Source organism: Manduca sexta, unplaced genomic scaffold (genome assembly GCF_014839805.1).
Source record: "Manduca sexta isolate Smith_Timp_Sample1 unplaced genomic scaffold, JHU_Msex_v1.0 HiC_scaffold_2947, whole genome shotgun sequence".
NCBI lineage: Eukaryota > Metazoa > Arthropoda > Insecta > Lepidoptera > Sphingidae > Manduca > Manduca sexta.
In genome coordinates, this window is record NW_023593963.1 from 1 (window position 1) to 18,027 (window position 18,027).

Sequence of the window (18,027 nt, forward strand, 5' to 3'; positions counted from 1 at the left end):
TGTTCCCTCTTTTCCTGTTTGAAGATAACATTTACCAACCAAGGTCCTTTTATATTAACCCTTGATTTTTATCTCAGAATTTTATGAATGGAATTTTTGATGTTTTATTAAGTATTGTATTTATAACAATAAAGGATATTTCTATCTCGCTGCTCTTAAATAGAAGGTCTTCGAAACAACATAAGACTTAGACGCTCTTTATTTATGCAATCAAATAAAGATGAGAGGTTAACGTTCTTCTCAAAAATACATCACAAAAAGAATAAGGAAAAGGAATAAGAGCTCATAAACTATAATATTTTTGTGCAATTCAAAAGCGCATAAAACAACCAATTATGAAACGATATGCAACCAGTTGCTTATTTTGTAGTTAATTGTACTTTCAAAATTCTAGTAGCTCAGCGGAATCGGAAATAATGGAAGAAGTGTTGTAGCAAGAGTGAACGCGGTTTAAAAGGCTCGAACTGCATTTTTTAATAGAAAAACGCGCCGACTGGCTCGACCACTATCACTCTTGTTTCCTTCATTTACGTAACACACACGCCTTGACCCTTCCCGATAGTGGTGAAATATTAAGTATCCGTAAGATAGGTTTTAGAAGTTTAATTTCAATTTTTAACCAAAGACTCGGTATTAATATCCTTAATATACCCACGATTTTTTTTATACTCTTCTTTTTTTTATTGCTTTGAATGACGAGACTAGCTTGCTGTTTGTCTGATGTTAAGCGATACAACGCCCATGATCAGTAGAAACACCATCCAACACCTTGAGTTACAAAGTATTGTTCGGTATTCCACTGCGTTGGCCATCCTGAGACAAGAGATGTTAAGTTTTATTATGTCCAGTAGTTATACTGGCTATAATGTCCTTCAAACCGGAACACAATAGTGACACACTGCTGCTTGGCGGCAGAAATAGACATTGCAGTAGTACCTACCGGTGGTGGTAAATAGACATGGCTTAGCTTTTATAACTACCTACCTTCTCCAGACCATTTATCAGAGCATCGTATGCATACATGATTGGGTACAATCTAACAGATCTAAGATTATTCACCTGACAAGAATGCTAGTCAAAAATGTTCAAACCCAAATAGAATACTTACATAGCTGCGGAAATATATAAAAAGTAACAAGCAAGATATACATATAATCAGGCATACTATACGTTAACTGCGTCGCAGGCGTAGTTGTATTATGGTACAACAGCAGTGCTAAAGTCTCGGGTTCGATTCCGAAGTGGCGAAGTGGTACGTATTGGGTTTGTCCTACTTAGTATACGCCCGGATATAATAGGCTCGTCCCTATCGTATTATCATGGGACGAAATACGCATGGCGGAAAATGCATCATTTACGCGTCTGCCTACACCTTCGACGATGCAAGGCATGAGTGAGTGTACTATTGGTTAACTAAATTGAGAGTTAATTGTTAACTTTTACTTTGACATCCGCATTTTCAACAACTAAATGACTGCAATCGCTTTTGATTAAACATGTGCGGATGTCATTAAATTAACATATATGCCATTTTGTATGCATTCCGTTTTCTTTTCCTAGTGATTGTCACCAAGATTAGCTGAGTTGTATAGCCATGACACAATCACATACATTAGAAATATGTTTTTAAAGGCTACCTACTCTTTCTCCAAGGGTTTAAAACTTACATAAAAGTAAATGTATTTACAATCTTTCCATTTACGTCAGTGGAAATGAAATTTAAGTTGCAAATTGTTAATAATATTGTTTGACAATGTTTATGTTTGAGGAAATTCTTAATTCTTATTCTTAGACAGTAAGTTATTTCCTATATTGCTTCATAAGATATAGTAACTTTAAGTTGTTTATACTACTTATAACTTATGTATTTGTAAATCTGTTTCGCCTTTAAATAAAAGGAAAAATTAACTTTATTATTTAATAATAATATAATGAACTAGAAACCACTAACATCTTCAAAATTTCGTCAAATATGTTTTACTAACTAAACAATCAGTACCGCGCCCCGTATTCTCAGCTTAAATCAGTTACAAATTACAATTTTAAAATAACTTTATCTATTTTTCAGATATCGGCGTATCTGTCTGTGACCGTGTACATAGAAGACGTGAACGACAACGTCCCGGTGTTCCTCGACACGCCGTATCATATCACTGTGGATGAGCTGACGCCTACTGGTATGTGGTTATATTCATTTGGTGCATATTAGCCAATTGGACAAGATAAAGCTAAGGTTTTCTTAAAAAGCAAATAAAGTTTATAAGTTTTCAATTTGAAATGTACACTGTTGTCTGGGAAAAGAATTATGACGGATATAAGTTTAAATATATTTGCCTATGGATAAAGAGAGAATGAGTATGTGTAATGATTTTATTATATTGTACTCGGTTGCCCTAAATCTTTCAAAATTTAAAGATAATGATATAGTCCAGGGGCTCCATTTCCCACACTCTGCCTGGAAAAGGTCACGACGTTCTGCATGTAAATGATATTCATAAAGTACAACTATAAACACTCCTCACTATCTTTACCAGGTTTGACAATCTTCAGAGGCATCCGGGCATTCGATCGGGATAAGCCAAACACTCCCAACTCAGATGTCCAGTACAGCATCATATCAGGAGATGAAGAGGGGCATTTCGCGCTGGAAAGTTCCCACAAACCAGCTCTGCTGTTAAGGAAGCCGCTGGACTATGACGATGGGGATAAAGAGTTTAGGCTTGGGATTATGGCTTCGGTAAGTTATATTTTAAGATGGAATATATTGTCATTAAAAGGGAACTTCAAAAAGTGTTGGTAATCGTAATTCATGTCAGTAATCAGTTTCGAAACTAAATAACTATTGTTTTGCTTATTTATTTATTAGTTTTATAAGTTACACATATATTATAGTTATAGTATATGTAATTGTAAACTCCGCCCGTAAGCAATCATAGCATGAGCCACAATGGTTAAATAAATGCCTAGTACTTATTGTATCAATTATATGCAAACAGTGTATAAAATTATGTATAACACAAAAATAACCTTTTATGTAACTTAATGAGATAGAATACTTTGAAAAGGTATAATATATTAATATATTATTTTAAAAATATAAATATAATACAACATAAGAGAAAGCTACCACTTATAAATTAATAGTATACGCATCTAGTTATTAATTAATCTAACAATTAATCACTGTTTGAATGCTCTATTTATTTATTACAGCTATTATGTATATTGCATGAATTTGTAACGCAACAAATTGGCAAATAACATATGTTTTAAACAGCTCGTAAATCAGTCGTTACGGTTCAATAATAATGAAAGTAAATTCGCCATGCAATAAGTATTATTGATATTATCCTTACATAATATAAAACCAAGTCCCGTGCCGCATTTGTCTATGTCTGAACGCGATAAACTCAAAACTACTGAACGGATTTCGATGAAATTTGATATGGAAATAATTTGAGACCATGGGAAGGACATAGAACTTTTATTCCGGGAAAATGGTTGACGCGTGCTAGGCCGCGACCAAGACAGTATTGAATAAGTTGATTTAAAGAGCTATAAGTACCTGATCTGACTTCTGACTACATTGTGAGATCGACGCTGCACAATATTTAATGATACCACATAATAAACATATAATAATATAATATAAAAATATCAAGCCCTGTATTATATACAGCCCCACTGTTGGGCACGGGCCTCTTCTACTACTGAGAGGGATAAACATATCGCAACAGAAATTTTATAACGTAATAACTATATATCTGACCGTTTCTAACATTGTTTTACTAACCGTAAGCTGCACGTATAAATTATTCCATAGTGCCTATATATTGTATTTTTATCCTGGGAGCGGACTTTTAATGCAGGCGAAGTCGCGGGCAAAAGTTATTCCTTCACGTAAACTGTTTGATGAATGTATTATTAAAGAATTTATAAATATAACAGAAACAAATTATAAGTTTCAGAGTAATATTCCCATTCAAACATTATCAATGTTCTCAGAAACACTCCAGTTAATTTATATTGTTTACAATTCAAATTATATTGACGAATTATTCGCCTATAATGGAAATGGGATGGAATAATAATACGTCAATCTTTGGAAACCGCCTACAATATTTTAGTTTTTATTTAGGGAGTGCAATTGGGCGTCAAGATAGAGTGCTGATTGACGATTGATGTTTATCACTCGACAGTTGACATTATTATGATGGCATTTTTTATCAATTATCATTTTATCCAAAGAAAGTCAACTGAACTGGACTTGATAAAAGTACAAAGAATAGTATAAAGTAACTTAAAGGTATTCATCCAAATTAGTTCTTTAGCGGTTATAAGGGTTGTAGCGGTTTGGATAAACAGCGGCTGACCGCCGAACAAGGCTTGCTATTATAATTATTTCTGTCTATGTGTACGATGGATACAACGTGAAAATATTTTGATCATCTACCTTCCTGATCTATTTATAAACATAAAGCCAAAATACATAACTCCGTAAATAGTTACCTACATGATATAACCAAAGTAACATTTCAGAATTCCTCTATGCTGGAATCCGTGACACGGCGTTGGAATCTTAATAGAAATTTCACTGTTAGTTAGTTTAAGAGCCTAACTAAATCGACAGTCTTCATCACGCTGACACTAAGTTAGATAGTTTAGTTTCAAAGTCTGGAGGTTAATTATAACATTATCTTCATCATTTGCAAACAGTGTTACGTTTATGGGTAGAATGTGTATTACTTTATTCGTGATCATTGTTTGTGACATTTTAAATTTTAAAACAAGCAAGTACGTCATGTGGTGAAATGTTATTCTGATTTCCCTGAACATTCATATTGCCGTAAGAGGCTTGAGTAGGGTGCAGATTTTTTTTAAAGTAATATTACAAATTTAATACAAAGATTGCGTGGTTTTATTTTTAAACTCCTAGTGATCTGGCCGATAACACTTTGCAATAGTAAAACTGAACTTTACAGTTTTCTGTGAAATAGCCGGTCGACTTCGACTAGTATCCTCGAAGGTGTTGGCAGATGCGCAACTTTCCGCAATGTGCATTTCATTCCATGATGAAATAGGGGGCGAGCCCTTCACCATATTGGGCAACAAATTCCGAGCTGGTACTGACTATAAAAAAAACAATATTACTTTACCAGACCCAGGGATGGAACTCAAGACCTCAGCTCTTCAGTCGTACCATAATACCACCATCGAGGCAGTAAAAATATCAGTACCTTTTAATAAAATTATTTTCCAGGACCGCGGCTCTCCACCACGTAGCTCCAACACCACCGTCCACATCGTAGTTCAAGACAACGATGACTTGCCACCGAAGTTCACTCTAGATGTTTACAGGACACAAATACCGGAGTTTTATCCCTTGCTGGTAATCTTCTGTTTACCAATTTCTAACTTTGACTTTAATTTTATAGTCCACTTTGCATTAGAATTTAATAAGCGTTGAACCTGTTTCATATCTAATACTGAAGCAGAAGTTAAAGATAATTGTCCGTCCGTTGCATGTATATCTAATAACCACACCGACAAAGTTCATAGTGTACTTATTTTTAAATTTTTAATTACAATTCCAGGGGAAACGTATTCATAGGGAGTTGCTATTTCCGGAGCCAATTCGAGCATTTGACCAGGACATAGGCGTACAGGCTGCAGTACGGTACGAGCTTTTATCAGGGAACGAAAGAAGACTCTTTGCTTTAGATTCTCATAATGGATCTTTATTTATGGAGAAAGACATAGATCTTGAAGCCGAGACCGGATTACCGGGTGAGATTTTATTCAAATCCTATTTACTTGACAAAATTTACATATTTCTATATTAATATACCACAAATTGGTGAACTATGTTTTATAAAGATCTATTCTTCTTCGTTAATTATATTGTATGTTTAGAGAATATGAGATCTCAGATGCCAGATAAAAGTAAAAATTCAATCTATTTTATTCGTAGGAAACACGTTCGTACTACAAATTCAAGCATCACAAGTGGACAATCCGTTGAAGGCTGCTCAAGCGAGGGTTGAGATAGAAATACTAGACCTTAACGACAACCTGCCCGAATTTGAAGTGGACTTTTACAACATCAGCATAGTGGAGAATCTGCCAAATGGTTTGTTAAATACTTTAATCACCACTTTGATCTAACGTTGAAGGTTTATAAATCCAAATATTTTTGAACGGAAATAAATTGGTTATTTTGTACTACGTGTGTTTATCTGGGTAGGTATTATAGGACTGAACATCTGTGTTATGTTGTGAAATTCCAAAATATAGCGTATTTCGTAAGCCACAAATCACATCAACACAAATCCTGACCGGTGTTGCTTCTACAATAATATACCTATCTACTTTTGTGGCGTAGTTGTAATGCGTACGCGGTACGAGTATGACTAGCGCGTTATGGTCCTGGGTTCGGTTGGACCCAAAATAAGTATGACTGGGTTTTCCATCTTAAAAATTCTCACTTACAGCCCAGAGTTAGAAAGTGGACGATGTGATGCCCCGAATGGGACTAAACAGTCGTGCGCCTGACTGCTTTCCGGTAATGTCGAATTTCTGTCTGATTTGACCATGAGAACGGAGGAATAGAGAGTGTCTCTGTGTATTACGCACACACTTGTGCACTACAGTATTATATCCTGTGTACCTGGCTTCGTTGAGATTGGCCGCCGTGGCCGAAATTCGGCTACGTGGGATCAAATATACGTTGAGATAAATTATCTGCTCGTTCTCACATCTATCTCTGTAACTTCCACGTAATAAATCATTAGAGATTCTCTAATGCATAGAAGTTACATAAAATAGATGAAGGTGGGAAAAAGAACCTTGATGGAAGTAACTCGATAACCGGGCAACTAATTAAATTGAAAATGTCGAAGAGTTATTAATTTTATATCACGCCTTGACATATAACACGGTCAGTGAGATCTATTATGTGAATCATTATTGAAAAATATTGGTTTCAAAACACGTAGAATTAAACAAAAAATACTTATCATCTCAATTTTCATACACGTAGATCTATAAGCAAAAATTAAAGTAATCAGACATTACCAATGGTTACAGAATGAATTGCGGGCCATTAAAATATATTATCTTTAAATAGCTATTTCTAAATAAGAACAACAAAAATTTACTAAGAAATGTCGAGGCATACTATAAAGTATGTCTTTGCCTATCGAAGGAAAATGCATAGATTTATGTTTACGAAATGAAGACTTAATTATATGGGTTTGGCATCTTCTAGGTTTCAGCGTTCTTCAAGTAATGGCGACAGATAAAGACCAAGGCGAAAATGGAGAGTTCACTTATCAACTCAATGATCAAGAAGGCGCTTTCTATAGATCCTAGAACGGGTTGGCTAACTGTTAGAAATCAGGTATATTTTAAATTATTATAACAAATTCTAAATCGAATAATTATAATTGAAATAATATTTGCAAAATATGCGTTCGGGTTTTGATCTATCTTTCCACCATTGTTAAATATTTTTTAAATAAGAAATTATTATGATCTACTTACACTTAACAATTAACTTTTTTTAAGATTTTATTACTTTTCAGTCAGTCTTAGACAGAGAAGTCCACTCATCAATAAGAATGAAAGTATTCGCGAAAGAGAAAAATCCAAGCATAGTTGGAACCTTTTTAGATAAGCAGCGAGTCGCAAAATGGCGTCGGCAACCCACTACAACTAGAACACCAGTATCAAAGAACAAAACAACATACGTATTCCCAGACAAACTTGGTCCTAAAAAAGAAAACATAGAATATCTTGAAGATGAACTCATGTCTTATGTTAAAGTCGAAGTAACGTTACTAGATGCCAATGACAACAATCCAACATTCGTGCCGAGTAACTTATACGAATTTACAATAAAATCAAATGCTAAGGTTGGGTCTTTTATTGGTAAAGTGAAGGCTGTTGATCCTGATTTGGGGAGGAATGGTATGGTGCTGTATGATTTACAAAGAACTAGTAATTTAACAATTACGTCGCCTTTCCAAGTAGACGCTGAGAGTGGCACTGTCAGTGTGGCTGAATCACCAATTGTTGAAGGGAGACATGCGCTATTTGTAGAAGCTTCGGATCAACCAGCTAATCCTAGTGAAAGGAGATATTCTTTGGCAGTTGTCACAATTGATGTTACGAGAGCAACAAAAGGTATTACAATTATTGTTTACAATATTTCTTCCAAGATTGCTTCCAATTTTTACTGAATTTCTTTTGACTAAAAAGAGCTCCCTAATGGCGAACAAACGTCAAGGCATAATGAGGAAGCTGAGCCATCATTCTGTTTGACATTGTGTTAACCGTAGAATCTCCTCAAATTAATGAATAAACGGAAAACGAAAGTAACATTTTAATGAGATAAAATAAAAAAAACATGTTCATATTTGTAACTTTCATTGGTTTTAAACTATTATTATTTCCAGGTAACAAACCAGACAGACCTGACTTCATTGGAGCTCCATACGAGTTCTGGGTTGGGTCAAATGTTGTGCATTGGTACTAGCGTTGGTCAAATTCGTGTCAGTGATGCACTCGATAGAAGTGAGATATCATATGACTTGCTACATGGATATGAAGAAGGAGGTATGTATATTGTGTATGCGCAAAACAAGAATTTTTTATCAATAAAAAAATTCTAAAAGTGGTAATTACCGAACATATTTCCACCGACTGTATAAATAACCTTGATACACATACTGCAACTAACATGTAAAATTTCAAACTAAACTCGCCCACATCTTCAATAAGCCCACTGATCACACAATGCGTGGATACAAAAATATGACCCACAAAAAGAATATTAGATAAACTAAAGCGTGCGTGATCTGAATCAAATGGAATACTTAAATTATATTCTAAGGATACTTAAAATGATATTAATGTAACGCTTAAGCTAACCTTGATCTCTTAGATACTTTGAAACCATTTTAGCTGTAATACATTTTGAATATCTTATATTTTACAGTGGTAATATTGGGATAGATCTACAAATAAAAGTACGTGGGTTATAAATAAAATGTGGATGACTAAATAACCTTTAAATATAAAAATATTTAGTAGCACATAACAGACTTTTAATTCGGCATCATTTAGTTTCAATCGCATATTACTTGTCATCCAGGAGCCTCGTTAGTAAAACCCTTTATTATGGGATCATAAGTTAATGAATGACGTAAATTATGAAAAACTATTGAAGCCTAAATATTATTGAATTATAATGTTTCGGTTATCTTTTGCCGCAGTACCGTTCGCAGTAGAAGAGAGATCTGGAGTGATCACTGTAATCGACGAGCTCAGTAAGTACGACCGGCCGATGTACGACTTCGAAGCTGTCGCTATGAGGGAAAACACCAACATCACAGTCACTACAAACGCCACTGTCCATGTTGTAGATGTTAATGATGAGAGAGGAGTTCTGTTGAGGTACTTATAAATTAATTTTGTATATACGATTATAATTTCGTACTTATTTATTGGGTGTGTGAATGCTATGTTTATCTTATTTCTCGCGATAATGTTATGAATTGACGTCATATTGCGAGATCTTAATAAAATATCTTCAAACATTCCATTTTGTTTCAGAGGAGCTCATTCTCCAATAGTATTCCATGTTAAAGAAAATATAGCAGGAGCGACTGTAGGACAAATATTCCAACTAAACATAAGTTCTATATCAAACAACAGTTCCAGTAATATCAGATTTTTAATAGCCAACCAGCAGGACGTGACGGATGATATTGCTATAGGTATAGATATGTCTTTGTTGAAAGAACTTTACTAATATTAATTAATACCAATTGCAAATTTTCTATACAAATAAATCAATTTTCTAGTATTATTAATCAAAACCGAAGCTATCATACGTTTTGAACTATAATATTACGTAAATTTAAAAATACATCAATATTTTTTTTAGGCCAAGACGGTACGATCTATGCCCAAAACCTTTAGACAGAGAAACTAGAGACACATATAGAATGACAGTAATAGCGGAATTCAACAAGGGTGCCATATCCGGCGCTGGCATTTACCAAGTTACAATTTATGTTGATGATGATAATGATAACCCGCCAGTATTCGACTCCACTGCGTATGAAGGATTTATTAAAGAAAACTCGAAAAGAGGGACACAAGTTGATATGACAAATAAAATAATAGCTAAAGATGCAGATGAAGGACAAAACGCTTTATTTGCATATACAATAATTGGAGAAGGTCGAGAATTATTTGAAGTAGATGAGAATACTGGTGTTGTTACGTTTGTTGGCGATAATTTAGATCGAGAAGAAAAAAGTACATACGTACTTAAAATAGTAGCTAGAGATAGAGGAGGTTTGAGTTCTGAAGCACAACTTACTATAACTATAGTCGATGAAAATGATAACGTGCCGAAATTTAATGAAATCATTATTCCTCTGGGTGAAAATGTAGAATTAATTGAAGCCGATGAAAACAATTATGTGAAAATATACCACGAGAAAAATCCGAATGAGACATCTGGTGAAGCTAAAGCTAAAGCTTTACCCAAAAATAAGTTTGCTTTAGACGTGGAAAATCTAGGTCCATTATTTATGGTTCCCGAAAATGTTGCCATAGGATCTACTATATTGAAACTTAACGCTATTGATAAAGATAGTGGTGTGAATGGCCAGCTAAGATACGATTTTGTATCTGAAGTTTACACCCCACCAAACGCTTTGCCATCAAATGCTGTTTTAGAAAAGAAATACTTTGTAATAAATGAAAGACACGGTAATGTGATTGTAGCAAGGTCATTGCCCCCAGAATCGGAGTTTAGACTTAATATAACGGTTTTAGATGGAGGAGATCTAAGTGATAATATATCGATACGAGTTTACGTAAAAGATGTTAACGATCACTTCCCTATGTTCAAAAAATCATGGTATAATTTCAATGTCGAGGAGGCACAGTATACCAGAAGAGTTCTAGGAAAGGTCGATGCCACAGACGCTGATTTTGGTCAAAACGCAAATTTAACTTACTTTTTGCAACCCACTAGTGAAGATTTGCCTTTCGAGATATCTCCTTTAAGTGGAGTCCTTAGTGTTAACGGAGAATTAGATAGAGAAAAGGAGGATAAATATATTTTTACCGTCGTGGCCAGAGATAATGGTCAAGAGAAGAAATTGTCATCTTCTGTCAGCGTAGAAGTTCAGGTCTTAGACATAAACGACAATGCTCCAAAATTCTTGGTTTTGATGAAATTCTCGAATGGAAACATCCAGAAGCTGATGAGCTATCCAATCACAACTTTGAATCAGTCATGATGATACCGGTATATAAAGCAACTTTGGAAGAAAATGCGCCAATTGGCACGACTGTTACTAGAGTATACGCAAACGATTCTGACCTTTGTTGGTAATGGCAATGGATTGATTTTATACAGTCTTCCTCAAAGGAAAAACCAAATAAATCTTTTCGCTATTGACTCTAAGGAGGGTATAATCACTACTACCGGACGTTTAGATTATGAAACTCAGACAGTACACAATGTTACAATAGTAGCATCAGATTTAGGATCACCCAGTTTGAGCTCAACAGCTATATTAATGTTGACAGTCACTGATGTGCCAGATGAACAAGAAGTTTCTGACAAACCAGTATTCATATCCCGGTACTACGAATTGGAGATTGAAGAAAACGTCAATACACCTGTAGAACTAGTAACATTGAATTTGACAGAATATTACGAGAATTTCAAAATGAAATATTACATATTCAATGATAATGATCCTGACATAAAAAGAACGTTTGTAATAGATCCGAGAAACGGTACGTTATATTTAGTAAGAAGCCCAGATAGGGAGGTGAGGGACGTGTATGAAGTCGTAGTACGTGCTGAGCGGCAAAAGATTAGCCGCGAACTTCCCCATATGATATATCCGGTAGCTGATGATGTTTTGGAAGGAATGACGAAGTATGACGTCAAGATCATTGTAAGGATTAAGGATATAAATGACAATGCGCCCAAATTCACAAATGGCAATCGTCCGTTAGTGACTGCTATACCCACCACTGCGCCATTTGGGTATCAAGTTATGCAGTTAGTGGTAAGTTATTCATCTCACTAAAGTAGGTATATGTATATGCTTTGTAATAAATTGGGAATATTTTATTTCATTTTACTAATACTATACATGTGAAAGTTTGTCAGATTTAGATGGACACACAGAGAGGCTCTGCCATTATTTTGATTTTATGTCACATCTTTTATAGATTTTTTTTTACACAGACGGCTCCGATTTTCCAAAAGTGGCGCTTTTGAACTATTATAGTGATTTAGGGACTTTTGTAGCGCGAAAGGCTTTACGCAGACGAAGCCGCGAGCAACACCTAGTTGAATATTAAACCTATTTTTATATTCTACAGTGCCACAGACGCAGACATTGGTATCAACGCAGACATCCGCTATCAGATTATCAACGAGCAAGCTCCACGTTTTGCTATAGACCCGGTGTCAGGGCAGGTGAGAGTGGTGTCGGCGCTAGCCAGAGACGCTGGGAGAGTTTTCGGATTTGATGTTAAAGCGACAGATAAAAAAGGCGCTGATGACGGCAAATCAGCTATTGCGAATGTTTTTGTAAGTATACTTTAACTATGATCAAGCAGATTTGGTAGTAGTAGGCAGAGAAAACTAAATATCTAAAACATTTGTGCTTAGTATTCCTTAATCATAAATTTAATTAAACAAACTTTTTTCCTGAAAATTAAACATTTTTAAATTACTCGAAATAGCAATCCATTAAGCGTACCATCCTAGAACCAGAAAACTAAGTATTATAATATCAAACCACTTTTCAATTATATCAATTGTTTTCGGTGTAACAGACAATATAGAACAAAGGAATTATTAAGTTACTTTTGTATTTAATTTACCTTTGAAAATAGACATGTCATAGCAATTAATTTTAAATTCCTCAGGTTTATGTACTAGACGAAAACAAGCAACTGGTTCTAGTTGTGGGAGCGAAACCAATGGAAGTTGAAAGGGAAATAGAAAATATCACTCGTTCGCTTTCTGGTATGACTGGGTTCGACATCAGGGTGAGAAGACTGGAGGCTAACACAAAAGCTACCATGGATGGTCAAGCGTGAGTAACTAAATAAAAAGAATATAAACGTGAGCTAGATGTCCTCGTATGAAAATGTACTGTACTCTTATGTACAGTTATGTATGTAGACTAGTAACTAAAATAACCTAATCAAGGCGCTACTCCTAAAACGGCGCTAAGCGTATTTTTAAAAGCTATCCATTTATATTTTAAAACATATTGCATAAGAAATAAACATTATATTTCTTCAATGTGTTGTTTTTGGTTGTTTTAATTTTTTATCAAGTGGAAATTGTTTCATAATGAATTTTCACCAAAATAGTTATATCCTTGTATCTTCTTGTATACTATTAGATAAATTATAATTTAATATGGAATATCTTGGTAGTCTAATATAACAAATAGACCCAAAAATGATTTTTTAAACAAATTATTCGTTAATCTTTGCATATTCCCGGCCCTAACTCGTACGCCGCAAATATAGGGAACGAATGCTCACGACCATTGGCTTAGTGGAAGGTCTTACTGAATTATAACAATATGTGGCGCAGCAATGATGATTCCAAAATAAGAATCGATCGATAGATTAGTCGATCTTCTTACCAGGATAATATATTTTTGTATAAACGCGTGTATTATATTATTTGGAATTAAGGCATTAGGCACTAGTTCAATAAAATCAAATGGAATAAAATACATTAGTCACCATGTTAGAAGCTCGAGTCTTTTCTTGATAAACAATGTGATTTATAAATAACCATTTCTATATAACAAAGCGGACTCCATACATTCCTTTTTTATTGATAGCATTTAATTATACACACATTGCTCTTTATATGGAATCAAAATAAACAAAATCACGTTCTCATCATCCTTACTTCCCAAGGCCCCGCAAATTAATTTAAATTTATTAACATTATTACCCTAACAAGAATTACATCCAATGTGATAGTTATTGTCATACAATTCAAACATTAATATATAATTATAATTTATAGAGCCAATAAATTACATAGTGTTTTTCTAGTTACTCATACATTCCTCTAAAAATTATAATAAAATGAGTTCCATCACAAAATTTGACAGGGACGCTATCAATCAATAGGTTTTAAAACACATTTGTTGTTTCAGAACTGATATGTACATATATGCAGTGGATCCTCTATCGAACGCTATTATTGATATGGATGAGTTGCAAAGGTAAGTGTTTATAAATGAATCTTAACAGAGTATGAGATCAGAGCAAACTTTAAACATCAAAAAAGTAATTTGTTCATAACCTTTTCCCATACTTTTATTAATATTCCCATGATGGACATAGGCTAACATACCACCATGTCTGGTGGAAGAAAGACACAAAGCAAACTATGGTCCTAAATTCCGTATTCAAAACCTTCCAATTACTAAAAGTACTTTTTTTTCGCGGGCGAAATCGCGCTATCGCTATTATCACTTGGGGGTAAGTGGAATGCTTATGTTGATTTCACCGGTCCTAGGGCCCAATATCAACACTCAAAGTATACCTCGGAAGTGCAGTCATCTCAGTAGCCGAGCGAGCGTTAACCCAGTCCCTAACCCTTGTATACTTATACCAACACCGGCATACGAACTAAAACCCGCGACCTGACCTTCTTCGGCGCATACGGGAAAGTCCATCTTGTTGCAATAAGATAGCTGCTCAGAACCTTCCCTACACCTACTCTGCCATGCTAAGCACAAAAGCAGTATGTCAGGGAAATCTTATTTCGAGATAAGCAAGTTTTGTAAATATAGTTTGTATGTAAAACTGAGATAAAGAAACTCTTTTAAGGTTTTTCTGAACAAGCTCTAAACAAGATATTGTTATTTGGATAAATTCATTTGATGGGTATTTCTTTAAGCTATCTGACGACATAGAAATCAAGATTTTGTTTTTTGAGATACCGCTTTTGATCAGTAACTAAAAATACTAAAATACTAAATCAAGCAGATTTGGTAGTAGTAGGCAGAAAAATAAATATCTACAACATTTGTGCTTAGTATTCCTTAATCATAAATTTAATTAAACAAACTTTTTTCCTGAAAATTAAACATTTTTAAATTACTCGAAATAGCAATCCATTAAGCGTACCATCCTAGAACCAGAAAACTAAGTATTATAATATCAAACCACTTTTCAATTATATCAATTGTTTATAGCTATATTACTAGATGTTTTAAATGCTTTTGCGTGCATGCAATATTGTGAAATCCATTACGGCATCACTTATGTTTATCGTGCCAACTAGTTAAATTATTAATGAACAAAAATACATAATTTTATTAGGAACTAGCGAATCACTTATGTTATAATTTATAGCTATATAAATATTACATCCAAATTGCACCACATGGGGTCTATCGAAGAAATCTCAACCAACGACCTTTGATCGTTTACTTTTTATCACAACACAATTGCACCATAGATGTTAATACGTCTAGAGTATTCAATTTGGTTCGAATTATCTATTTCATGAATTTATTTACCCTTAGATCGTTATTGAAACGAGAGGCAGACCTCAGGCACGATCTCGCCGGATTCGAGTTTTGGAAGTTGGAGACACTACCATGGTCCAAGCCAGAAGTGGAAACAGAATGCTGACTACCATGGAAATAAGTGTGGTAGCACTCGGTTGTATAGTGTTTGTCGGTGCCTGCACAACTGCTGTTTGCATTCTCTGCGTCAGAAGAAGTAGAAGGTATGTATAATATGTTTTAGTGAGCAATCATGTCATTGTACTTAAAATCGTAGCACCGGTGATAGTGGAAAATCACGCGTTGATTATGGTAAAGTAGATTTAGTTTATTTAGAAACACGATTTAAAATAAAATAGATGTTGATTTAGCCATCGTTTAAAGTAAGAATATTGAAACAAGATAATAGATCGGATTTATTGCTATAACGGTAATAATACAATATAATATATTAAAACCAAATTGTTTAACAGTAAACAAACTATGTTACGCAACACATCCAATGTGAAGTTACATAATAAACTATATTTTTGTGGTTTTATAAAATAGACGTAACCTTTAAAGAAGATCGACGTCCAATGTGAAGTGTTACAACTGGCTTGATTATAAATATTATCTAAAGGGGAAAAATAATACCGGCATCAAAAAACATCGCAATGAATGCTAATTCATTTCAAAGGTCATAAACCAAAACTTTTGACTTGTGAAAAGTTAAGATCAGGATAAAGGAATCTGTTGAAACGGATTAATCCATTTTCACTGAAGAAATTATTTTTTGATTAATGAAACCCTTGTGAGAGTATTAAAATTAGAAGTTTAGTCGATATCGGACAGCTTTTCCGTTCTTTTTAAGATTGGCTTTACAATTTATATTGTTGTGTACGTTTAATATTTCTTTGTCGTTATAACAGTGGAAGGAAACAAGGTTTGCAAGAAGAAACAAGAATTCAGATTTAATAATATTATAGTGGTGATTCGTTATAAGTTTTAATCGATGTGAAAATAGACCAAAATATAAATATTATTCGGAAATACCTATTAAATTTATGAATGACAACATTATTATACCAACATCTAACGTTTATTTAATAGATGAGCATGAAAGAAATCTTTATTTAAAAATAATAAACAATTCGTGGAATTATAAATATCTGTTTCATTGAATTGATTTGTGTTCCTATATGTATAGTTCGCTCATAATTAATTTGATTTGAATTAATTCACGGAAATCGTTAATAAAATAGAACAGATTTTTATGTTTTAGAATCGTTGCTGTTTACCCAATAATCATTTCTAGCAAAAACATCAAATTGCATAATATTAACACAGTCAATAATTACAAAACATGACCGAACGATACAAATTAAATGAAGTCGTTTTGTTGATGTTTTAAAGCCGATTACCAGATAATGCTTGAATGATTAGGACGCTGCATGTATCAATGTACTGTATTTTCGTCCCGCCACTATGGACTTCAATGTGGAATCATCGCAACACGTTTTCGAGCATGTTGCAGAATGGATATTTTTTGTTTTACGACCGTCGCCTACATCAACCACCTCCAGGACATCTGATCCCGGACAAACCGTGTATAGTCAAATAATGAGAACAACTTCAAAACTATTAGGCTTGTTCGAATTATATAAATAGAATATTTGATTCATTTCAGTTAACTTGCAGTACTAGAATTTGTTTTCGAATTTGCAATTATTTTCATAACCTATAACGTGTACTATTTGTTATATTGTGTTGTCTTCATAGTTTATCGTAGTTATTGTTGTTACAAGCATGTCAATGCAACTTGGTATTTCTTGGTGTTCACTTTCAGACCTCATCACCATCACCAAAGAAGCACGTCTCGCGATATCTCACATGAAGACGACACGCCCTGTCCCAAAGCTTGTATTTATTTTAGTTTATGAAAATAAACTTAGTTGGTAGACGTTATGGTTGTTTTTGAAACTTTGTATAGGTTAGGTAGTTGCTTCACTGTCTTTTTAGCACAGCTTCTTCCTTCAGCACCATTTTTCTTACTTCTCTTGTAAATATTAGGCTCATTATTACACCAAAGTAAATGTGAAAATAAAAGGGTTAATTATTTCTCCAACCTTTTAAATACAAAAGTTTTCTACGATTTATTATAAAAACCTTATTCTATATAACTTTAGAATTGAAAATTAAGATATTTTATTATACTCTACGAGCCCAGCATCAGAATAATTTATAATTAAGTTAATTTTAAGTTTTTTAGATATGGACGCCCATTTAGAGTTAAGGTAAAATATATAATTGTTGTGGAAGTTTAATTGCCGTGCAAAAAATAAAAGTTTTATCTAAATAATAAATGAAATAAGAGATGTTCATACAAGTGACACATAACTATTCTCTACAAATACACTGCTGTTACATTTGTTACAAGAATATTTCG

The 18,027-nt window shown here is 33.9% G+C and overlaps 1 protein-coding gene across 1 annotated transcript; it reads left to right on the top strand.

Moving 5' to 3' along the window:
- Positions 1-2,068: 2,068 nt before the first annotated feature.
- LOC119192576 (cadherin-89D-like) lies at positions 2,069-15,726 on the top strand (the record flags this gene model as incomplete). The annotated part of the gene is given in 17 exon segments (XM_037446391.1): positions 2,069-2,177; positions 2,535-2,737; positions 5,261-5,389; positions 5,595-5,787; positions 5,972-6,130; positions 7,759-8,165; positions 8,457-8,616; positions 9,276-9,456; positions 9,616-9,779; positions 9,950-9,970; positions 9,973-11,241; positions 11,244-11,407; positions 11,409-12,097; positions 12,424-12,634; positions 12,976-13,145; positions 14,238-14,306; positions 15,618-15,726. Coding segments are annotated over 17 exon segments (4,407 nt in total), but the record flags the coding sequence as incomplete, so codon positions are not given.
- Between the last annotated feature and the right edge of the window lie 2,301 nt (positions 15,727-18,027).